The sequence below is a fragment of the Bos indicus genome, chromosome 10, assembly GCF_029378745.1.
Source record: "Bos indicus isolate NIAB-ARS_2022 breed Sahiwal x Tharparkar chromosome 10, NIAB-ARS_B.indTharparkar_mat_pri_1.0, whole genome shotgun sequence".
Classification (NCBI taxonomy): Eukaryota; Metazoa; Chordata; class Mammalia; order Artiodactyla; family Bovidae; genus Bos; species Bos indicus.
Genome location: NC_091769.1, coordinates 50373586 through 50398813, shown reverse-complemented (window position 1 = coordinate 50398813; position 25228 = coordinate 50373586). Strand labels below are relative to the sequence as shown.

At 35.0% G+C, this 25228-nt stretch overlaps 1 protein-coding gene and 1 non-coding gene across 5 annotated transcripts in view; one reads left to right on the top strand and one right to left on the bottom strand.

Moving 5' to 3' along the window:
* BNIP2 (BCL2 interacting protein 2) overlaps positions 1-25228 on the bottom strand; it is a 57768-nt gene that overhangs the window by 29896 nt on the left and 2644 nt on the right. The window contains exons 2-11 of one of the 4 annotated variants that reach the window (XM_070797486.1): positions 20106-20212; positions 19152-19219; positions 18504-18680; positions 16567-16743; positions 13365-13467; positions 12647-12778; positions 11175-11261; positions 10954-11052; positions 10182-10217; positions 7601-7648 (exon numbers count right to left, since the gene is read on the bottom strand). In XM_070797486.1, the coding sequence (XP_070653587.1) occupies positions 7601-7648; positions 10182-10217; positions 10954-11052; positions 11175-11261; positions 12647-12778; positions 13365-13467; positions 16567-16743; positions 18504-18680; positions 19152-19219; positions 20106-20155 (977 nt within the window). In that variant the 5' untranslated portion in view covers positions 20156-20212. Of the gene's footprint in view, positions 1-7596; positions 7649-10181; positions 10218-10953; positions 11053-11174; positions 11262-12646; positions 12779-13364; positions 13468-16566; positions 16744-18503; positions 18681-19151; positions 19220-20105; positions 20213-25228 lie in introns of those variants that run through there. The other 3 variants (XM_070797485.1, XM_070797483.1, XM_070797484.1) reach the window with 3 other exon arrangements.
* LOC139185509 (small nucleolar RNA SNORA19) lies at positions 97-223 on the top strand. Its single transcript, XR_011569089.1, has one exon. It is a non-coding gene; the product is annotated as a small nucleolar RNA SNORA19 (small nucleolar RNA).

Here is a 25228-nt window from a genome sequence, read left to right as displayed (position 1 = left end):
GCAGAAAACAAACTGCGGTTACCAGGGGGTTGAGGGAGTGATATACTGGGAGACGAGGGCTGACATGTACACACCGTTTATGTAAAACTGATAACAGTGCACATTTCACTGTCTTTTTTTTATATTAAGAGAAAAGATATTTCTGATGAGCTAAATAAACCTCTGGAGATGAATGAGCAGCGTAACTAATTTACCCATTACTGTCTGTCATCTTCAGACAACAGTCAATAGCCTCATCTTACATTTTGTATTTCTTTGCATTGTGATGGTTTTGCATGTTAATAAAAATGAAAAAGCATTGCAGGTGTTTTAGTATTTGTTGTATAGAAAATATAACTTTTTAATCTAAAAAAATAAAAAAGTAAAAAAAACTGACAATAACGACCTGCTGTAAAGTACAGGGAACTCTATTCAGTAATGACCTACATGAGAAAAGAAATCTTAAAAAAAAGTAGATATATGTATAACCTATTTACTGTACACCTGAAACTAACACAACTATATCAACTATATTCCAATTAAAAAAAACCAAACACAAAAAGATATATACAGTCTTCCACTGCAGCATTATTTACAACAGTCAAGACACAGAAACAACCAAAATGTCCATTCATGGATAAATCAATAAAAAAAGGTTTGGTATATATAATGGGATGATTATTCAGACACTTAGAAAAGTGAAATCTTGCCATCTGAGACAATGTGAATGGGCTTTGACGGCATTACACCAAGTCAAATAAATTACATCGAGTCAAATAAATTAGAGCAAGACAAATACCACATGGTCTCACTTACATGTGGAAACCAAGAAACAAAAGAAAATTAAGCTCATAGAAGATAAGGGGTAAGGGAAAAGCATGATGAAACTACAAACTCCCAATTATAAAATATAAATCATAAAATTATAAATTAATAAAATTATAAATTATAAAATACATCACAGGGATATAAGGTACAGCATGATGACTAGAGTTGTTAATATTGTATTGCATATTTAAAAGTTCCCAAGACAGATCTTAATTCTTCATAAAAAAACTTTTTTTGCAACCCTGGTGACGGATGCTAACTAGACTTACTGGGGTGATCCTTTTGCAGTATGTACAAGCATCGAATCATGTTGCACACCTGAAACTCATGTAGTTATATGCCTACTATACCTCAAAAAATACTTTTACAAATAGTTATTTAAATATTTGTTAAAATTACTTGCTTTAATAGTTTTAGATTCCGAAAAATTGCTTGTGATATGTTCAATTCCTCTAGATGTAGTTTGAGCCACATAATTTTAGTACTACTCCATTTTGCAGTTTAGAAAAGTAGAAGGCTCCACGTTCGGAAGTAAACCGACAGTCCTAGTCTTTCTTGAGCAATCCAGTTTAAATTCATTCTAGTACGAATTCACAAGGGGTTTGAAAGCAGGCTTCAAGTGACCGAAGACACAAGAATGCGACATTTCAAGAAGGCGACCCCTCGATATTGGGGTGGGGAAATCACCCCTGTAGGCTTTAAGACATTCACCTGGCTAAAAATACGGTGCTAGGCTGAGGACCTTCCTCCCAAACCCCTGTGTTCCCTGGACTGTTTACTTGGCACCCGGTGGACAAGAAGCCTCCTGGCCGCCTCCCTTTCCTTCCCATCCCGGGAGCGCCGCGGGACCATTCAGGCATCGAAACTGGTAACGGGCGAGGCCGAAAATGCCCTCCCACAAGACCCAGTCGACGTAACGCCTGCTCTGGAGAGTGGCAGGGAGTGCGGGCCGGTTCACCCAGTACCTGGGGAATAGGCGCTTCCCGCCTCGGAGCGGACAGAAGTGGCGCAGTCAGGACGTCAGCCCAAGGTACCTACTTCCACGACCACCTCTCCCGCCGCAGCAGAGATCGCAGAGGTGGGCCGACGACCCGGAAGCGCTCGCAGAAGCTGGAAGTGACAACACAGGGGTGGGCCGAGAAGCCCCGCCCCTTCCCGCTCCCGCCATCCACTCACGCCTGAGAAGGCGGGGGTGCGGAGAGAGGAGCTTGGAGGCGCAGTTTTCAAGCCTACATCGCTCACCCCACTTAGATCCCGAGTAACTCACCAGGTTCACTACATAATGAATAAGAATTATAACTTTACAGGTTGTCCTTCACTATTAGACACACTATTAGAAAATCTAAGGCAGTCCCATTTTATGCCTGCAGCGTGTTTAGCGTAATACTGTTAAAGACCCTGTAAACTGAAGACAAACTCTTAAGTTTACAGCAATAATTCAAAACAGTGCGCAATTAACACAGCAAGCGCTTGGTTTGTGAACCATATAGTATTTTGATTTGGGAGAATCTGTATTTAAAACTTGTGCCTGCTGCTGCTGCTAAGTCGCTTCAGACGTGTCCGACTCTGTGCGACCCCATAGATGGCAGCCCATCAGGCTCCCCCGTCTCTGGGATTTTCCAGGCAAGAACACTGGAGTGGGTTGCCATTTCTTTCTCCAATGCGTGAAAGTGAAGTCGCTCAGTCGTGCCCGACTCTTAGCGACCCCATGGACTGCAGCCTAACAGGCTCCTCCATCCATGGGATTTTCCAGGCAAGAGTACTGGGGTGGGGTGCCAGTGCCTAATACAAGACAAATACTTAAATATATATTCGCATTGTGTAATCTCAAGTGGTATCCTGTGGAACAAAGGAAGCTGGAACATGCACAGCTGTTTGCCCTTAAGCAGCTGAACAGTGATTAGAGGAGTAAATGCAAAACAAGCGCTACCATTTGGAACCTCTGAGCAGGTCCACAGAGTCAACAGGTTATTATTTATGCTGTTTTCAGCCACTTAGTGAACTGATGTCACTGTGGATTCCCCATGACTGAACTAATTCCAAACTATGAAATACAAAGTGTGATTATCCTTAAGATAATGTTTAAAATTAAAGCAGGATGAATTCTTGACCCCTCTGAATAGGAAGCAGCACCCAAAGTACAGAAACAAGAGTAAAGGTCTAAAACTATTTGAAAAGCTTGCAAGATAAACTTTGTAAAAATTCTGTAGTGAAATGGGACACAGAAAAATGTGATAAAATGAGTCAAAAACAAACTTTACAATTTATTTATTTAAATTCATTAATGTTGCAAAAATATGGTGTGCAACAAATCAGGACACAAGTTATTGTATTCCTAACAAGTCAAAGAAAATATTACATCTTAGTATCAATAAATCAAGACCAACCCTAGTATTTCTTACAGGGACCAACCACATCAACAGCTTGCACACACAGTTTTTGGCAGTGAATCTCTCTCACTGTAAAAGGAGAGCACTGGGCTACACAACGTTACGTGAATAGTGGTAACATGATCACAGTACGTTAACTGTGTCTAAATGACAGCATGTGAACTTAGAGTAAGAAAAATGTTTGAATTCTTGGAATACACTTATCAAAGTGCGTTAGTGTCTAACGAATTCTGAATTGTGTTCCATGTGCCCCAAAGTCTGTGCAAGTCAGTGCCCTGAACATCACAAATATTTACTAGCTAGTTTACGTAAATAAAACTGTTTAAGGGGCATAACTTTAGAAAATTCAAATACAAAAAGTGCAGTGGAGTAGCTAATTAACATTACTTTCCAAGTTCCTCCCTAGCTAAATTGAATGTGAAAATGTATCAAAATTTCAAAATGCAAATGTTTTAACCTCTTGCAGAATGTCTTATAAAACAGAACTAGCTATCTGAGATAATAATTCTTTAGTAACATGAAAGCACTAAACCTTTGATTTTCTTCTGTTGTATGATGTATTAAGTGCTTTATGTAGACTTTCCATAGCATTTTTAAAGTAGTTCTCAAAACATAAGAAATTAGGTAGATTTACCATATATAGCTGCAGCAAAGTAACAGTTCTCTTCAAATTTTAGTGTCACTCCTTGCCGGTCAACACATTAGTTTCAATTACCATTTACAACTTCAAAGGAAAGTTACATTACTAGGACTCATCACTGATCTGGGTCTAATTTATTCAGAATCTTGGGGTAGGAAGAGAAGGGTGAAAGGCTTCCCCATGTAATTCTTCTTTACTATTACAACACTAATAATCTCCCACTTCTCTTACCCAGCTGACCTTCTCATGCAAGCATGCAAGTCTAAGTCCTTAACTTTCTGCCAGCAACTCAAATTCCACAATCCCTATTCCCAACAGAGTACTTGGTCTAACTTTTAAGTGCGTTAGTTCTTCTAGATATCCCACCCTTCTGCGATCTGTGATCCATTTCTCAAATGTCTATACAGGATAAGAAAAAACATAAGGCATGTAAAAACAGAATGGGGTAGCCATATCTATCTATTTTCAGTCCATCTCCTCCTCCTCCTGATTAAGCAATGTTAGCAATTCTCCACATATAACATGGGGCAAAGGATGAAACTACTGTCACCTTATATACAACCTTTCCAATCTCATTAGGAAACTGGACTGTTCTACTTGATAATCCTAATGCTAATTTACCTGTCAACTGAAGAAATCTAAAAAGCCACTTCTGTATTAATTCAAACACTTTCAAATTCCCTGAGCACTCCCATGACAACAGCCAGAGTAACAGAGTCATTTACAAGAAGGCTCTATCAAAAAAGCAGATTCCTTACCTTTTTAAGTTCTGGAATTGCAGCTGAAAGACAATCTAGCTACCTATATAAACCTGTCTATCAGCAAATTTCAATATTCAGTATAGTTACTAAATAACGATGTCCATTTTGGAACAATACATTAAATGTTTACCAGCCATGAAATGTCAAAAGTAACCTATCCCATAACCCTACATTTTAACCTGAGCATTGTAATTGCCAACATTCCCTATTTAAACTTGCTTCTGTATGAAGAGACAAAGAAAGAAAGCAGAAGGAAATATACATTCTCATTGGAGGTATTACCAGCCTTTGCACACTTCACTCCAGTCTCCTTATTCATGTATTTTGTATGTAGCCTGCAATATTCTGTAAATTCCTGCTTGATACAAAAAATGGTACCAACAGCTGCCATATATAGTACTTCCCTTAACAAGGACACATTCAGTGGCATCTTAGATAACAACTAACTTTATCCCTAGGCCCTACTTAGAATTATATTTCTTTACATATCCCCCCACCCCCAGTTAAAAAGACTATTAAGCTTAAATTGTGGGATCAATATATTGATTACCCTTGGTGCTAATAAGGAATATGTCCAAGAAGAAACACAAATTACTTTATGAGAAACTTCTGACTAAAAAAAGAGACACTCCAAACTCAAACACAACAAAAAATAGTGACAGAAGCATCAAATTAAGTTAAATCCATGATCCCAGCAGAAAGATAAAACACAATTCTATCTATTTATCTTAATCAGTAATGGAAAATTAAAATTAAATGATACAGGGAAAATGTCACATAGTCACATTACTATTTATAAATAACAATTTAATAAATACTTTTCCTCTAGCCTACGTTTTATGATCTTCAGTCTCATAGTTATGAAACATTATGGGGCATGTCCCTGGACCAGATTCCATTAAGGTATAGGTTAGAACAGGTATTCTTTTAAATGTAGTGATTGATAGCACACCCCTTTGCTTATATCACATTCCCTCTGAATTTTAATGTTCTAATAGAATATAGCCTACCTCTCCTTCAAAAAAAAAGAGTAGGAATATGCACCACTTTTGCAACAAGTTGTATCTATAGTCAGGAACAATGCTTGTGAAAGCAAAAGTCAATAAACAGTAACAGGTTGAAACTGAAGAACTGGGTACTAAGTGGGGAGAAAAGTCACTTATTAAAAAGCTCAGCCCAGTTTGAAACTACTTTTCAGATGAAAAAAAAATCACTTAAAGCACTCTACAAATATACACTCTAATCACAAATAAATTCAGTATGATCCTTTATTCATAATTCTCATGTAATAAATTCAGAAGGAATTTATTGTGCCTAAATTGTTAGTTTGCATTTGCAACACAAAGTATTTCTAAGATCTGAGCAAGCAATATGGTTTTGGTTTTAGTCACTGTAATGACGATAGTTCAGGATCTGCCTACAACTGCTGGATCCAAGTCAAGTCAGAGGGCTGCTGAGGGAAGAGTCTCATCCTGGGAATCCTCCAGCCTCTCTCAAAATAGGACTTGGGTTAGCGTGTCAAGTTTATGAGTGGAGAGGACAAAGAGTAAAGGAAATTCTCTTCTGTAATAGAAAAGTTTATACTGAAAACAGTAATGATAAAAGCCAATCTAGGATAGAATAAAGTTTGAAGGTTTAGCTCTCATTCTTCTCAATTTCACTACTCTTTTCATACAAATTACCTTATGTGAAGGTCTGGAATATGGTATGACCCTTAAATTAGACAAGTACTGAGTTCACCAAATATATGAGTCCCACAAATATATTAGACCAATCTGTTGCTTCTGGATGATTTTGTGTGTAATTAAGTTCTACCTGGGGGCATAAGTACAATTTCAATGTAGAGTCAAGGTACTTACCAAATTAAACAAGGACTTTATATGCTTATACCAAATGAGTCATCTGCAACACCACAGTATGATGATGCTCTAAGACTTACAAAATAACTTAGTTTACAGTACTGTCAACACAATTTAACAGCAAATGTGAAAACACACCACACCTAACTAGGTCGAACACCTGATAGGAAAGTGTTTTGGTAAAGTGCCCACATTGAACGCAGTTAAAAAAGCAGCCCTGTTTTCTAAAGAGAAGACGTGACAGCGAGTAACTCATCACATTCTCTAACTATTACACTGCACTCACACAAATTCATAAGAGTGATATCCTGGACACACAGCTTATTTCACATTAGTGAACAAACCTAACATTTTTATGAAGTTTTGACTTTTGGCCAGAAGATAAAATGTCCAAAATATACATATATACACACAAACTCCAATTCTTAACCTCTTTAAATTCTCTAATTCTAGAAATGGCTTTTTGATTTGTCTTTAAAAAAAAAGTGTGCAATATACTTGTATTTGTGTCTGAATTAAGAAACAATAAATGTTAAGTGAGAAAAATGTTCAGAATGGTACTAATCTACTTAGATTATGTACACGACCTTTGAATATTCATGAAAACCAGTTTAACTGTCCCTCACCTTATAAGCATATTTTCGAAGTGACCCAGGAAGTATATTTAACCATTTACAAAAACAAAACTTCTAACATGCACTTTAAAAAAATCATGGTCTTATTTACCTGCATATTTGTCCACAAGAAAGGTATACATTAAAAAATATTGCTCAAAAACATAAAAATATATATTATCTCTTTCCTTTTTCCATTTAGGCATATAAATATTTTACTGAAGAAAATGCATCATTTAACAAACAAATGCAAAAATTGCTTTATATAAAGTGTGGTTCTCTGCTATTTAGCAATATAAAGTATAAAATGATTACAATATAATTAGCTAGTAAAGAACTAAATTCAAGAGATCTGCAAACCAATACAGCAGTGAACAGTCCCTTATACAAAAGTCCATTAAGAAAAACTCAAGTCAATTCTGTAACAGGTTACATAAAAATCAGGACCAATAAATGCATTATAAATGCAAAAAAGCACTGCTTCATCAGCACATTCTTCAGTTGTGTTTGGACTAGATGCCAAACTTACTGTTCATTTTTCGGTTCATCTTGTTTTCCATTAAGCTCTTGATCAACTCTGTTTAATGAAAAATAATACAGATAATAAGTTATCAGCAAATGATCAATTTTCTTTTTAAAAATAATGACAAATTTTACCATAGATTATTATTCTGTTAAAAACAAAGCTTTGCAAAGAAGCAGACATAGTAAAAAGGTTACCAAACATTCTCCCAACCAGGAAAAGATAACTTTTAAAGGCAAGAGGACACTGGCAAGAATGTGACTGCTGCTGCTGTTTTTGTCCTAAGAAGTATAAGATACTTCATATACAAATGCACATAAATTTTATTAGAAGTTCAAATTACAACAGGCATATTAAGATGTTGAACTGTAACATGGCTGGGGCAGGGAGCTAAGTGATCTGAGTGGCAGGAAAAATAACTTGTCAAAAACTATTTTGTTAACTGATATATTTAAATGCCACAACTGCCACCAACTGATCAATTTGTATTTTTAAGTTCAGTGATGAAAGTACATATTTATGGATGCCATAATTATTCTCCAGAATTTTACTGGTACACTAAGAATTTGAATGCTTTTCATTTATCTTGATAGTAAGAAGTCACAGAATTTAATAATCAGAAATATCTAGATGTAGATTAAAAATTAGGAGAATTATGTAATTAACCACAAGAAACTTACAGACAACCCTTCACAGATAATGTACAACAATTTATAACTATTATATTTGTATATTTTTATTTGTAGTACTTTGAATCACTGATGGAGTTTAAAACATCTTGGTATGATATATGAAGATACTTTTCACACTTGTTTCTATTACTATGACCAAAGCCTTGGCCTGTGGTAAAGCCAGATTAACAACATTTAAAAATATTAGTTATACTGGTATCAAAAATTTGAAAGGTACATATTCTTGATAAGGCATGCAATATATACATCAATCTTTTCAACATCTGAAATATCACTATGAACTAATTTCATAATTGCTTTATTTTAAAACTCTGTTCAAACATTTTAACAGTCAACATCTATCTGGCTACACTTACACTGAGTTGTTTGAAACCAACATCTAAAACTGCTATATTTAAGCACACTTAGCTCTGAATCTTCCTATCACCAGTACTCATTATAGAGATTTTACCTTGAGTAAGTTCCCCACAGGTAGCTTCTGTTAATTTGATATTAAAAACATGCCCTTCTATTTTTAAACTTGAATGTTGCCATTTTCAAGCTGACAAGGATTATTTTTCAAGGCTAAAGAAACTTTGTACAAAAACTAAGAGGTGCCTGAAAGATATATGTAATGATTCTATTTAAGGTTAAATAAAACAAAAGTTAAAAAAAAGTCAAGATAAAAAGAGTATTTGTAAGTTTCAAACAATACATTTAAATAAAAAGTACAATTCCACTTTTTTTCTGGTGCCTAAGTTACTTAACTAAGTATTTTGTAAAAAGATACAACACAGCAGATTTCATCCACAAAGGCAATCATCTTGAAATCTATGAAGCAGCTGCCTTCAAAATATTCTATAATTACAGACTATATTTCAGCCAGTTGTCTGGCAAGTGCACACCAATGCCCTGAGAGGAGTGAGAAATGAGCAAGATCTAAAATCATTGTTCTTATCTCTATCTCAAAATGTTTAGCTGTAAAGTGTCATATAGAAATGTAAAGCTATGATTTGATCATGTGGTCAACTGAATTCTTGCTCATCAACAGAACCAAAATGTGTTTGAAGTTAAATGTGAAGTTAAGAATATTTCAGCTTTAATTCCTCACAGTGGTCCAAATAATAAATAAATCTCACGCCTTAACTCTTATGAAAGATTGTATGAATCTGTTTTGCTGATTTAATTGTCAATATTTTAAAAATCCATTAACAAGTCAGATCTAAATCCTGTACTTTTCTAAATTACTATATAAAATAGTACTAATTTATACCCTTGCCTTTCATCTTCTATGCTAACATATTAACAGATGACAGTCTGTTATGCTCAAAGCGGAAGTATTCAAAATTAAATTAAAGATGGAAAGCAGAGTGTTTAACTATCAAATGGTACATTGAACTTTTAGGTATTTTATCACATGGAGAATTTGACTAGTTAGCAGGCCATTGTTTAAGCATACAAGGAAATCAATGTTGGTTAGCCAAAGAATATCTGCATTGTAAATATAATTATCAACCCCAGGGGGGTAATCTGATATATTAAAAAAGAACATAAATATTTCAAAAGCACAAATTGGTAAGGTATTATAAGTAATTGATATTTCAAAGAGCATTCTTAGGAATTTACCATCTGTTATTTATACCAAAAGGAGGAAGGAGACGTGGTCTTTATTTTCTAACTGGCATTATTAAGTGGCCTTTATTTTCTAACTGGCCTTTATTTTCTATGTAGAGAGAATCCAAGCCACACTCAGTAGCACGAACTTTGGATTCACTGCATATATGGGTCCTGGGGTATATTTATATTTACAAATGCTGTTATCTTTGTCTACAAGCTAACCAACCGATAAGGAAGAGTTAGTCTGTGCGATGCAAATGGACTAGTCTAGATGCAACCCAGTCAAGGTGTGCATATACCTTTTCTTTTTCTTTTTTAACTTTTCTTCTTCATACCTTGGTGGGGAAGAGTTATTTTAGTAAATATACATGTTATGAAGATGAACAAAAATTTAAAAAAAAAGGCTCTAACAACAAACTCAAGTTTGTAGGCAAACGCAAAAATACTTAATACACTATATAGAAAGTCAGAACTGACGTAAGAAACGTGGTGTTGATATATTCAACAAACTAAAACCTCAGATTATTAGAACAAAGAAACATTTTTCTACATTATAGCACTGTGATACTCAAGTATTTATGTTAACAGCCTTCTGCTAAGTCCTTCTAGAAGTTACATAAGTAAATTTGGTAAACAGAACAAATTACAGCCACTGAAAAGTATCAAGGTTAGGCTGATATAAATATATTTTATTTCCCTAGTAATATGATTATTTGATGCCATAATGAGCTTACTTAAATTTAAAGAGCAGCATGTTCAGGTGTGGAGAATGTGCTTTAGTACTGACCAATCAAGAATCATCTCTTAGACTGTCACTAGTCTTTAAAATTATAAATGAACCAAACCAGAAACAATTTCTCCTACTTCAACTGATACCCCAAAGAAAATGGTGACTTAAAAGGAAGGTGTTAAAAAGTGTCTTCTTCCCCCTTTTCTTCGTTATAAAAAAAAGAGCAGTTACAAAATATTTATAATATATGAAGGGAGAAAGAATAGGTGCCGAAATATTTACCTCTTGTATATCAAAATATAAAGATCCAAATACAATGAAATAAATAAAACACAACATACTGTTTTATGCATTCTGGTATTCCAACATATTCCATGGGGACAAGCTCTGCTAGTTCTGCCAAATTAAAGACGTATCTAATTTTTTGGCTGAATTTTGAGCTATAGAAAAAAAATAAAGATAAATACCTTAATATTTTTGACCAACAGAATTGACAAAACATTCATACAAAGAGTTTGTAGATTTTTTTTTTTTTTTGAGTTAATGGCTCTCAGAAAATTACCTAATAAATGGTCTTGTAACAGCCAGAAGTGTTCTTATAAACCAAGAGGGATGTACAATGATTAGAGATTTTAGGTTTTTCCGTAACCTGGAGTTAAAAAAAAAAAAAAAAAAGTTTGAAAAAACTCTACAAATTCTAATGCTAGAAGAAAAGCTAAGTCATCAATAAGTTTGTGCAAGTCTATACAAAAAACTGAAAAAAAAAAAAAAAAACCCTCATTCAAGAGCTGTCATTTAGATATATTACTAAAGACAACAAAAGATAAAACAAAAAGCACTCCTAAATTGAAATGGCCCTTCCCACTGCCATGAAATTAATTCTACTTCATTCATATTTATTTTCACAGTGTAGCCTGTTATTAAACGTCTCCTAGTATACAACTTGTCTTCAGGACTCTGTCAGTCAGGGGTAGAGGTCAATGATGAATATAAAAGTAAGCTCTTTTCATTTCTCAGGAATGGAGGGGAAACTGTTACTGATTTCTTCAACAACATGAAAGGCACTGGGCAGGCAGAAAGATGAGAGGGGAAATCACCTAGGGAACAGGCAACATGAATCAGATCTAATGTATTCTTATGGAGTCTAAATGGAGAAGGAAATGGCAACCCACTCCAGTATTCTTGCCTGGAGAATCTCATGGACAGAGGAGCCTGGTGGGCTACAGCCCATGGGGTCGCAAGAGTCTGACACGACTTAGTGACTAAACCACCACTGCCAACACCAAGTCTAAAATTCTGATTGAAAGTTAAATGCATTATCCCAGAAAACTTAAAATGATGAAATAAAAACTGCTGTTTTATTGTTATAGTTTATACTTATCATAATCATTAAACACTAAAAAATTACATGAACCAGCCAATGTCATGTTCATGTATGAAGAGAAACCTATTCATAGACCTGAGTTGATTAAACTACTCTGAATTAGCTGTGGTCAAATCAAACCAAAGAGAGAATCAAAATTCCTTCTATCAGCATGCACGACTCTCAGAAGAATACAATTCTAGAGCTCACTCCAAAGAAAGATTATAGATAAATAAGCATCATAAATAACGAAATACAGTAAGCACTATGTGCTCAGTCGTGGTCGATTCTTTGTGACCCCATGGACTGTAGCCCACCAGGCTCCTCTGTCCATGGACTTTTCCAGGCAAGAAACTGGAGTGGTTTGCCATTTCCTTCTTCAACTAAGCACTATAAATGAAGCAAAACCCAGAATGTAATAAAATAGGAAATGTACTGAATTCCCCATCCTTTCTCAAAATATAAACTATAGGAAAATGTCTGATGTGGTACAAAAGAGAAATAAAGAGCAATTTTATAAGTCTGAAAACAGAAACTTGCTATGAAATTAGTAAATGTAATTTATGAAGTAGATACATGGTACCTGTAAGTGGTAACAGAAAATAAATTTTAAACTAATAAGGACATTATAAAATTTATTCAGACTAGCTTTTAACTTGTATTTACAATACCTTCTATCAATTTGTTGATAGCATTTCCTGAGCCATCCCAGACTGGGCATTTTTCTTCGAGTTGTTGCACCATTTAAATAAACTATCATGTAGTTTTCTGCTACTAACAGCTCCAAAGTGCCAATAACATACCTATAAAAATAAAGTCTTAAACACTGCTATGCAGAACCAAACCAGGTTTATCCAAATAACACAATTCCCTTCCCTCTCCTTCACTGAAAGCAAAAATTCAAAACTCTATTAGTATTATTGCCTTTTAAAGAAAAAAAAAAAACAAAAAACTTCTTTCTTTTAGAAATACACATTGAAATGTTTATAGATGATAAATACTTTGCAGGGATTTGCTTCAAAATTATATCATGAGGGAAGTATTTATGGGAATAATGTATAAACTGATAATTGTGGAAGTGGGTGAGAGTTAGACAAAGATTTAATATATTTCTCTCTACCTTTGTATATGTTTGAAATTTCCCACAATAAAGCACTTAATGTGTCCTCAAATGTAAAATAAAGAAGTTGGAACAAATAATCTGTAATACCCCTTCCAGTTTTAGAATGACAGTTCTTCTGTTGAGTTGGAATAGTTTCAGAATGCCAAATAACAGACTTAAGGAACCAGAACCAGGATATTTACAATTTTTACCTAGCTAAATAAAGTGCACTTTCTTAGAGATCTGACTTACTCAGTTCTTTCCAAATATTGTGATGATCTACTTACTTAAAGAGATTGTCCATCAGGTATCTATAGTTAGGTTGACCACTTTCAGGCATAAAACAGACAGCAAACACAACAATGGCATTTAATCCATCTCCATAATACCCTGAAAAAGAAACCAGTATGATTACACTCTGAAGCCTTTTCAGGGGATATCATTTATAGTTGATAAATTATAGTGGTTTATGTTCCACACATTTCTGAATCAAAAAGTATATTTTTTGCTGTCATTGGTCTGACCTTGTATAGTCTTACAAAGATCTTTAAATCCTCTCTTGGGAGAGGGTGGGAAGATTTGGGAGAATGGCATTGAAACATATATAATATCATGTATGAAATGAGTCGCCAGTCCAGGTTTGATGCACAATACTGGATGCTTGGGGCTAGTGCACTGGGACGACCCAGAGGGAGGGTATGGGGAGGGAGGAGGGAGGAGGGTTCAGGATGGGGAACACATGTATACCTGTGGAGGATTCATTTCGATATTTGGCAAAACCAATACAATATTGTAAAGTTTAAAAATAAAATAAAATTAAAAAAATAAATAAATAAATCCTCTCTTCTCAAAAACAATAAAATTTGATGAGGAAATGGTGGCCATATAAACCAGAAACCCACTTAAATTAGCATACTCAAAAAGCTAGCCCTATTTTATCAAGTAGACAGAATGATATAATCCAAGAATATACAACATCTGCAATAAAACATTCTTATGCAACTTTTTTTTACATGTAAATAGTACATGTAAAAATAGTTTCACATTCAGTGATGTCTAGCATTTTGTAGCTTTTAGGGTCTTACAAAGTAAGAAAAGATTATATCTCTGATATAAGACTAAATGAAGAAAAACAGCACTAAAACATGTTTTAATTATAATCTCTAAAATGTAAATGTTTTAATTATAATAGATATTAAGCTGTAACCAGCAACAAGTATTTCTGCTTTAACTTTCATTCCTGTTGCTTACAAACATGCACTGAACAGGTTGAACACTTCATTAGAATCTTCACAACCTTTCTTAACCCCTTAGTCACGAAACACATTGCAGTAACTCAGTAGGACAAAATGGCCCTAATTACTATTTTCTCTTAAATAAAGTGCTATGTCTCAAAAATATTAGGTTTAAACCATGAGGCAGGTCTCACAACTTGCTTCCAATGAATGGAGCTGAATTAATACATTATCTGTGGACTTCCTGATCCATATTATCCTGTTTTCTTCACTGCGTAAGACTAAACTAGGCAGAATAATGCAACTGCAAGCATTCACGTGATTTGTTTTCAAATGAATGAAGACCATAGAAATAAGCAGGAGAAAGCATTTGGCAGAGAGTAAATTAAGCAGAAATGACTATGTGAAAAAACCAATCTGCTTGACCTGTGTGGCACCTTGTCCTGCATTAGGAGGAATTCAGGTTATATGACAGGATCTACAGAGTAACATTCTGGTGCTATTTAAAGAGTGACTATGCAAACTTCTACATACAGGACAGTCAGAATGATAGAAATTATAGCTGTACTTCACAGCTTTTCCTATTTGACTTGTAAATTTCTTAAGGAACCAAGCCTTATATTTGTATATTCCAGAAATACACAAAGTAGGTGTTCCATAAAAATGCAGAATGAATTCTCTACTTTGTGGTAAAGCTAAGTGATTTGTTCACAGTTTTAAGGTAAATTAAGAATCATATTTTAAAGGGCCAGGTTGTATTTATAAACACAAAGACTTGTACAACAACGCCCACGGCAGTTTTAATCATAATAGCTCAGACTGGAAAAATCTCACATGGCCCATCAAAATAGAGATGGATAAACAAATCAGCAGTAACAAGGAATGAACTGCAGATACATGCAACAGCAAGGATAAATGTCAAAATCATTACGCTGAGTGAAAGCAGACGAGTGTAAACTGTGATTCCAGATACAGGAAATTTCGTAACAGGCAAAACTAACCATGGGGTAGGCATTACAATAGTGGTTACTGCAGAGAGGGTATTCATTGAGAGGGAGTACCAGAGAATTTTCTGGGGCAATGAAAATGTTCTGTCTGTCTAGATAGTGTAGATTATATGAGTATATATGGTTATATAGGCATTTGTCAAAACTCAGTGGATTATGCACTTAAGATTAGAGCATTTCTAATGAAACAAGAAAGATAAATACTCTGTATCATTTGTATCTAAAATATCTAAACTCTCAGGAACAGAGATTAGAACGGTAATTACCAGAGATGGGATAAAAGGGGAAATAACAGTCAAAGTACAAACTTCCAGTCAGAAGATAAGTAATTTCTGGGGAGTAATGTACTACATGGTGACAACAGTTAACAGAGTTAACAATATCTATTATGTACTTAAAAGTTGCTAAAAGGGTAGTCTAGACCTAAATGTTCCGACCACAAATAAGAATTGGTAATTACGTGATGTGATGCAAGTGTTAACAAATGCTATGGTGGCAATCATTCCCAATACAGAATGCATCAAATCAACATATATTATACCTTAAACTTATATACAATGTTACATGTCAGTTTTCTCTCAATGAATCCTTAAACTTATATACAATGTTACATGTCAGTTTTCTCTCAATGAATATGGAAAATTAAAAAAGGAATTTGCAAAGACTGTAAAAAGAAAACAAAGGATTAGAGTATTTTACTCCATATAAATTCAATTCAGTTCAGTCGCTCAGTCGTGTCTGACTCTTTGCGACCCCATGAATCGCAGCACGCCAGGCCTCCCTGTCCATCAACAACTCCCGGAGTCCACCCAAACCCATGTCTATCGAGTCGGTGATGCCATCCAACCATCTCATTCTCTGTCGTCCCCTTCTCCTCCTGCCCTCAATCTTTCCCAGCATCAGGGTCTTTTCAAATGAGTCAGCTCTTCGCATCAGGTGGCCAAAGTATTGGGGTATAAATGGATAAAAAGAGGAGAGTGTTAAGTCCCAGTTTAAGGGTGTTTAGGGATAAGGGTGGAGGGAGATAGTTTTCATTGTATACTCTTATACTTTTGGAACTTATTGTATGTGTATATTAACAATTTTTAAATGTTTTATTCTTTTACTTCAAGCCTGTTACATTTCTAAAAGGACACAATGTTTATTATACTTTCAAAATTATGTTAATATCTCAAAGGAAAGATTCTCTAAGCATTCAGATTCTGATAGCGTATTAAAAAATCTGAAAAATCTTTGGTAACTCTTACCTCCATGGCTGATAACTTTCTTATAGGGTTCAATTGCTTTCATATCAACCCTGTGGTCCTGTTCTCCAATTCTGAACATGCGCCAGCGTCGTCCATCTTCCTTTTCCTCTGCTGCTGTATATTCAGTAATTGAGCCTTTCCTAATAACTTCAGTAGTCTTGGGTTTTGGAAGATCATCTGTCAAAATAAAAGATTTTTGATTCATAGATTGTTACTTACACAATAAAAATCAAATTACATGTTAACCACTTTACTATCTAATTAGACTGTTCAGAGAATATTTTTTATTATAACTTCTGTGGAATATTTTTTAACTTTTTATTTTATATTGGGATATAATTGAGTAACAATGTTGTGAAAATTTCATATGTACAGCAAAGTGACTCAGTTATACATATACATGTATCTATTTTTTTTCCAAATTCTCTTCCCATTTAGGTTGTTACATAATATTGAGTAGAGTTCCCTGTTTGTGGAATTTTAAATATTTCTTCCATAATAGAGGAAAAGGCTTACTCTTGATATAAGGCCATTTTATTTTTGGAAATCATAGTTCTTTAACTTTTTTTGTATTGCTTAATTCAGAGGACCTAACTGCAGTACAATGTATATCTACAATTTGCAGATTCTGTTGACAACACTGTTCTTGACAGATAGTTACCACTATGTTAACTAAAGCAACTCACTGGGTGCGAGTGTTTTTTGTTGTTGAACACATAAATTATTCCCCAAACATTATAATACCAGATAGAAAGTGGTTAACAAGTTAATAGTTACTTCTCATTTGATCAGTTTCATAAAGCAGAAAATTATTTGATAATATTCCAAAGTGTACATGCAAAAGTCTATTTTAAATTGACATTAGCCAAAGCACAAGCACCAGTGATCAGGTATGATTTACACCTTAAGGTTGCATTTTAGCTGATTTTTCATGATGTAATGAATTTCAAAATTTTAGTATCACAGTCCTTATCAAGAAATGGGGGAAGGGGAAACCTACTGTATGTTAGTTGTCTGTTTCCAAGACAAAGTTGTTAACGGAAAATATCCTTCCAGGAAATGACTACAGCAGCATTAAAGAAAGAAGAGACAAAACACATAGGCAGAAAACTATTTCAGTATCTTTATAAAATATTGTTTACTACTGGATTGCTTATTGAACCAGTAAAATGGGGAAGAAAAAAGAACAAAAGATAAAGTACATTAAGAATCTTACTCTTTATTGCGGATAACATACCTAGTGCTAAACTTATGCTTGGAAGCAAAGGTCACTTAAAAGATGAAATATATATATATATAAATTATTTCCAACTACAAAGATACTAGACAGCAATTATCTAACTAAAGGAAGCATGCAAAGCAAAACACATGCCAATTCCTTTCAATTCCAAATAGCTAATGATAACAAATCTAAGAGTGGAGTCAAGGAGACCACATTAGTTCAAGCTGGTCATTTACAAAGTACAGCACTATCAGATGAACCCACTAAAAAAAAAAACTCAAAAAACACACCTCTAAACCCTCCCTATAGAACTCCCTCTCTGCAAATTCTTAACTACTTTTAAGAATTCCCTAAAATATGTTTTTCAGTGCTTTCCCTCTCAGTTGATTGACTGAATAAAAGAACACGCTGTAATTATCAAGCAATATATGGAAGCTAAATGGAAAGACATAACTTTATAGCACTAGGCAATTAAAACAAAATAAAGCCACATGTAATCTACTATAAACAGTTTGGAAAGCCATAATATTCAACGTTAGCCAAATTTTGTATCTTTACAACCTATACATGAACTTTAGAACTGATAATATCTTATTTCAATAAAATCCCTTAATCATTGATTTTAGTTGGTTTCATGGTCAAGTGAAAATGCCACTATGCATATACATGAACACAATCATTAATAAAGGTCAGGTAAAATCAATGAAACACCTACCTTCCCACTCAAATTCATTACTGTCCTCCGATGGCGTATCTAAGTCATCTAAGTCAATCTCCCCACTTTCATCCAAATCATCTGACAACACAGAGCCATCACTAGGGTCTAGAGTTAGGCTAATGTCGGGAGCCATTAGTTTCTTTCTCACTTTATTGCCATTAACTTCTAGTGAGCCTGGAATGGTTAAAAAGAAAAATCAAAGATATATTTAGAAAAAATGCTTACATCCATAAATCGAATAAGGGAACTTTAATCACTTTATTCTTGAGAAAATAACATTCATTAAACAATTCCAAAGCCCTTACTTACAAACTTTGGACTTTGATCACTACTGCTTCTGTATCACAGCAAGCTGACACATCCCAGTAAGGATATGCCTTTTTAAAAAACAGAAGCAGAACTTACAGTCACTATTTACTACTAAAAATCATCTTCCCTCTCTCCTTCATGATCAAAATTTCTAAACCCAAGGGTATGTTTTTGCAAAGTATTCCAAAGCATTCCAAAAATGCTTTCCTAAACAGTCAACTTACCCTTTGGCACCCTATGATGGAACAAGAACGGAGTATAATTTATATCTTGACAAAGTGTGTTAGAAAGAAATACCACAGATAAAAGTCTATTTTCTAAGTGTCAAGTTCTTACCAGGCTGACTCTCTGGTCCAGTTACAGCTAATATATCTGCTTCAATACTATCATCTTCTGGTAAAGGTCTAAAACACACAGACATAATTTTTAACCCAGAAATTAAAAAAATAAAAAATCTTTTGACATTCAAAGATCTATTAAAATAGCTTATAGAAACAATTATGCGGAAAACTGAATAAAGCAATGTTTCTTTAAGCTTGAGTAATTTACAAACTACTGTTAAAGAAAAATTTCAAACTGTCTCAATTGATTTACATATCTATATAAGTAACACATAAAAGTAGGTATATAATCCCTATGTAACAGCTCTTAAATACAACTACAAAACAAATTTAAAAAATCATTACTTTACAATATACTTCAAATGCATGAATTTAATGGGATGTACAATACAATGTACGATGAAGCTAAACTGTCACTTACAGAGGGAATATGAAAATGACGATTGTATGTTTTTGAGCTCAGCATTTCTATATTATGATTATCATGCTGTGCTATGCAATGACTCAGTACTCTCCACCAGCTGTTCCTATTCCAACTGCTAAGTAATCTTCTTATGCACTGAGATGGTCTTCTAACCAAAATGGCATGGATCCCTTAAACATATGGTCTGCCTTTGCTCTCTTTCTCTTACCCTAACCAGTGCCGACAGAACTGTAAACACACAAATGTGTCACGGTCGCTCACCAGATAATATAGAAAGCTTTCCTTGTCTAACTTAACAAGTTTTTGTCTTAAAATAAAAGCATAAAATTTAATGCTTCCTGCAGGCTTCTAAAGACCATCTTCCTCTAGAAATCCTGAAGACTCTATTACTAGTCCTTAATGAACATTTTGCAACACTGGGTTTCTTTAAGGAGTCCGATCAATATTCATTTAGTAAGTGACACCTCAGTAAAGAAGTAGTGAAGTTCTGTTTTGAATTTGTTTTCATTTAAAAACATTGCTCACATTGGAAAATCTTCATCTTGCCATTCTTCCTTAAGTTCTACCCCCTCCATCCTCAGTCTGGATTCAATGTCAACTACAAACTCCTGATAATCGACAGTGCCAAAATCCTGTTAAAAAAGAAAAGAGAGAGAAAGAAAAAAATTCATAGGCTTATTTTCCACATTATCTGTTGAAAAGATGCAATAATCTTATATTTGAGTTCATACTTTCACCCTGGTTATGAAATAACTTTAGTGGGTTGCAACTACTACTTTCTATTCCCCTCCCCCACCCCAAGAATTAGAAAAGAGTCAGAGTATATATATTCTAGAAATTACCGTTTGTGATAAGGGTGCTGTGGAGTGAAGTACTTATTCCACATGTATACATACATGTGTGTGTCCAGGAAATGATTTACCATTTATTAGGTACTGTGAATTATGGAAAAGCAATTTTGGGGCTGAGGGACACAAATAATAAAACTAAATATATTCTCTATTCTAGACCCATCATCAAATTCTCTGTCCTTTGGAGAGAGGTTAATTCTGGAAATTGAACACTAGTAACTAGCATTTATACTCTTAATTCAGCAGAGCCCAAGTGGTGAGCTGTCTCTTATATTTACTTCTCCATAGTTCCAATGCCACGATTTCTGAGCCACTTAAAGAGGGCTATTCAGTACCTGTTCAGTAAATGAATTATGCCATATTTTTGTTTCATATCTATACCAAGCTTTTCTCATGTAGTTTAGCATGAGTTTTCAGACACTGATCTTAGTGAATATTTCTATTCACGCAACCACATGCTTTAACTTAGTTTCAGTTTTTCTAAGGAAGGATATGGGTGTTACTATCCTCAGTTTATGAAATGACGGATCTAGAGTTTGCCAAGGTTGATGGAATATGAAAGAGAGGTTTAAATATATTTAAGAAATCATTAAGGTCAACTGGTTAGCACTACAACAAAAACTGTGGCAACCTGAAGGGGCAGGAGGTATAAACGGAATATCTGATTTACTTACAGTAGAGTAAGTCAATAGATGAGTAAACTTAACTTTAAAAAATGAAGTAACTCCTGAGAAATCTGTATGCAGGTCAAGAAGCAACAGTTAGAACCGGACACGGAACAACAGACTGGTTCCAAATTGGGAGAGGAGTAAGTCAAGATTGTATATTGTCACCTTGCTTATTTAACGTATATGCAGAGGACATCATATGAAATCCCTGGCTGGCTGAAGCACAAGCCAGAATCAAGATTGCAGGGAGAAATATCAATAACCTCAGATACGCAGATGACACCACCCTTATGGCAGAAAGTGAAGAGGAACTAAGAGCCTTTTGATGAAAGTGAAAGAAGAGAGTGAAAATGATAGCTTAAAACTCAACATTCAAGAAACTAAGATCATGGCATCCAGTCCCATCACTTCATGGCAAATAGACGGGGAAACAGGGGAAACAGTGACAGACTTGATTTTCTTGGGCTCCAAAATCACTGCAGATGGTGACTGCAGCCATGAAATTAAGACTCTTGCTCCCTAGAAGAAAAGCTATGACCAACCTAGATAGCATATTAAAAAGCAGAGACATTACTTTGCCAACAAAGGTCCATACAGTCAAAGCAATGGTTTTTCTGGTAGTCGTGCATGGATGTGAGAGATGGACCATACACAAAGCTGAGTGCCAAAGAAGTGATGCTTTTGAACTGTGGTGTTGGAGAAGACCTGCGAAGTCCCTTGGACTGCACGGAGATCAAACCAGTCAATTGTAAAGGAAATCAGTCCTGATTATTCATTGGAAGGATTGATTCTTGAGCTGAAACTCCAATACTTTGGCCACCTGATGTGAATAACTGACTCATCGGAAAAGACCCTGATGCTGGGAAAGACTGAAGGCAGGAGAAGAAGGGGATGACAGAGGATAAGACGGTTGGATGGCATCACCGACTTGATGGACATGAGTTTGAGCAAGCTCCAGGAGTTGGTGAGGGACAGGGAAGCCTGGTGTGCTGCAGTCCATGGCGTCGCAAAGAGTTGGACACAACTGAGTGACTGAACTGAACTGAACACATACATCTCAAGAGACAGAAAGTATTACTAGTTATCACTAGAAGTTTTAAAACAGAGGTAAAAGTGATTGACACCAGTGGAAGAAGAAGGTGAGATGGGGAGAATGAGGCTTTTCACAGTAAATCCTTCTAAATTATTTAAGTTTTAAAACCATGTATGTGTAACCAGTGGTCATGTTTAATGGTTGCCTATCTGCTGTGTCATTATAACATTCAAAAGATACACAAAGCTGTAGCAAAAAACCATTGTGTTCCAGAACAACAATAACAAAATTACATAGAAGTTTTCTAAAGTGTTAGATTTCACACAATAAACTAAATTCTTATTTCTGCCAAGACTGGGAGGCTTTTTTCCCAGTTTGAATTCTTACTTAGGCTTAAGAGTTTCAAAAATCTTTAAAAGGTTTACATTTTTTAGGAGCCAGTTGCAAACAGAAAAAAAAGCAAATGCTGTCTTTTCTTCATCAACATATTTGCTAGGAAAAGTCAGTTAATTTATATGTAGGAATAAGGCATTTTTAATTCTCTGGGAAAAACTTAAGCAATTTTGAGAAATGAATGGAAAACACACTTAAAATACAATAATCTTGACTTATTTAAACCTTTGATATTCACTATAAAGTGAACTAATGTTTTATCCTAGATTTAATAACGAGAGAAGTTTCATTATTTAGTCTCACATTTGTACTGGGTGTTGGAAAAATAACAGGACGCTCTCAGTATTTTTTCAAATACTTCACATACTCAAAAATATTTAATATTTCAAAAATATAAGCAGTGACTGGAGGTTGCTACCTCTATGTTTACAACATCTAGCACAGTGTCTGGCACTAACAAGCCTGTAAATACTAGTTAAATTGAAAAATAAATATTTAATTGTAAGGTGTAACACTGAATAATAAGCATTTGCTTTGCTCAACCTCAAGCTTATTTTTCTAATTAAACTACATAAATAGGCTTCCTGCTAAGTCTTACACCTCAATAAAGACTAGTGAAAATATTTGGGGCAACTAACATACTGTCCATTTCTGCTGGTAAAAATATCCCATGTTTGTAAGAGAAAACACACACCTTGTGCAATTCTAAAAGATAAACCATGTCTTTTAGCTATTTTACCACCTCAGTAAGTCTATCACGTGAAAATACTACTTTAAACACAGAGAACCAGAATCTGTCAGCTAACTAAGCTGATTCATTCAATTTTTACTTTAATATCATTGAGTCACATGATGTTAATACACCCCAGCATGTGGACATGGATATTTAGTTTGGGAATAATTACTGAAGTTTGTTAAACAGGACCTAGAGGTAGAGAAAAATAGGTTCCCTCTTAATCATTTCATCACAAATTTTAGAGGGAAAAACATTGATACACCAGGTAAAGTTTAAACTAGGCAAAGTTACAAAGTCCTTGAAAGATGACTGTTCTTAGAACCACATTATCAGCAGTTGTAAGAACAGGAAGCAAGAAAGGAGCAATACAAGCACTACAACTCTGAAGGAAATCAGGATATCGCTGACTCACAATATAAATAAATCAGAACGGGGAAGTAACAGTTTAAGATGCTAACTGTCAAAACAACCAAATGCAACAGGAATCACTTGATTTCTCAACAAACTTGTGGTAGCAGTGGCACATTATTACTTATGCCAGTTATCAGTGGTGGTGATAGAGATAAATTCAAAACGGTATAGCTGACTCCAGTGAGGTGTGGTGGTAAATTCAACCCAGATGAAACTGGGGATTTCCTCATGCATCCTAACAATATAAGTAAAAATTAAATATTAAGATCATATTTAGAAATGCCCAAATTATAACTTAAAATTTTACATGACAACTTCACTATTACGTAGTTTAACACAGATGGTGGAATAAGTGCTAGTAGTCAACATGTACACTCAAATCAATTTTGTTCGGCAAAAGGACATGCTTAGGCAAGCCTTTCACATCCCCATTTAAACGAAAGGACCTTGTTCCAAATGTTCATGTTCACATTTTCCTATGAAGCTGGTAGTACTGGTAGCACACAGAAAATACTTTCGGCCAGCCTGTATGTTCAGGAAGGTCACCGATCCACCTCTGTAAAGATCCTACATGCCTGCTTCTCATTGTTTCCTTGAGAGCAGAGGCATGTAGGTTTTTAAGAATGAAATGACACAAAGATACTAACAGCTTAGAAGGGCTATTCTCAAAAAGACCAGAAATAACAAGCAGCAGTGAGGGTGTGGAGAAAAGGAAATCCTTGGTGGGAATGCAAACTGGTGCAGCCACTATGGAACACAGGAAGGAAGTTCCTCAAAAAATTGAAACCAGAATTCCGGTACAATCCAGCAATTCCACTTTGAGTATTCATCAGAAGGCAATTAGAACACTAATTAGAAAAGATGTGTGTACCCCCATGTTCACAGCAGCATTGTTTACAATAGCCAAGATATGCAAGTAACCTAAGTATTCACTGGTGAATGAATGGATAAACACACACACAGGAATATTATTCAATCATTTAAAAAATCTGCCATCTGCCACAACATGGGTGGACCTTGAAGGCATTATGTAACATAAGTAAAGTAAGTCAGAAAGAGAAAGACAAACACGTTATGATCTCACTTATGTGTGTGTAATCTTAAAACAAAACAGAAAAAGCTTATAGACAGCGAACATACTGGCAGTTGCCAGAGGTGGAGGGTGGAAAGTGGGTGAAATGGATGAAAGGCGTAGAAAGGTATAAACTTTTAGCTGTAAGTTAGTTCTGGAATGGAGAAGGAAATGGCAACCCACTCCAGTGTTCTTGCCTGGAGAATCCCAGGGACGGGGGAGCCTGGTGGGCTGCCGTCTATGGGGTCGCACAGAGTCGGACACGACTGAAGCGACTTAGCAGCAGCAGCAGTTCTAGAAAGGTACAGCATGGTTAGTATCACTGTATTAGATATATGAAAGTTGCTAAGACAGTAAATCTTTAAAGTTCTCATGATAAGAAAAAAATTTTTATAACTAAATATGGTGATGAATGTTAAGTAGACTTATCATATGTATTTGGCAATGTATACAAATATCAAAATCATGATGTTGTATACATAAA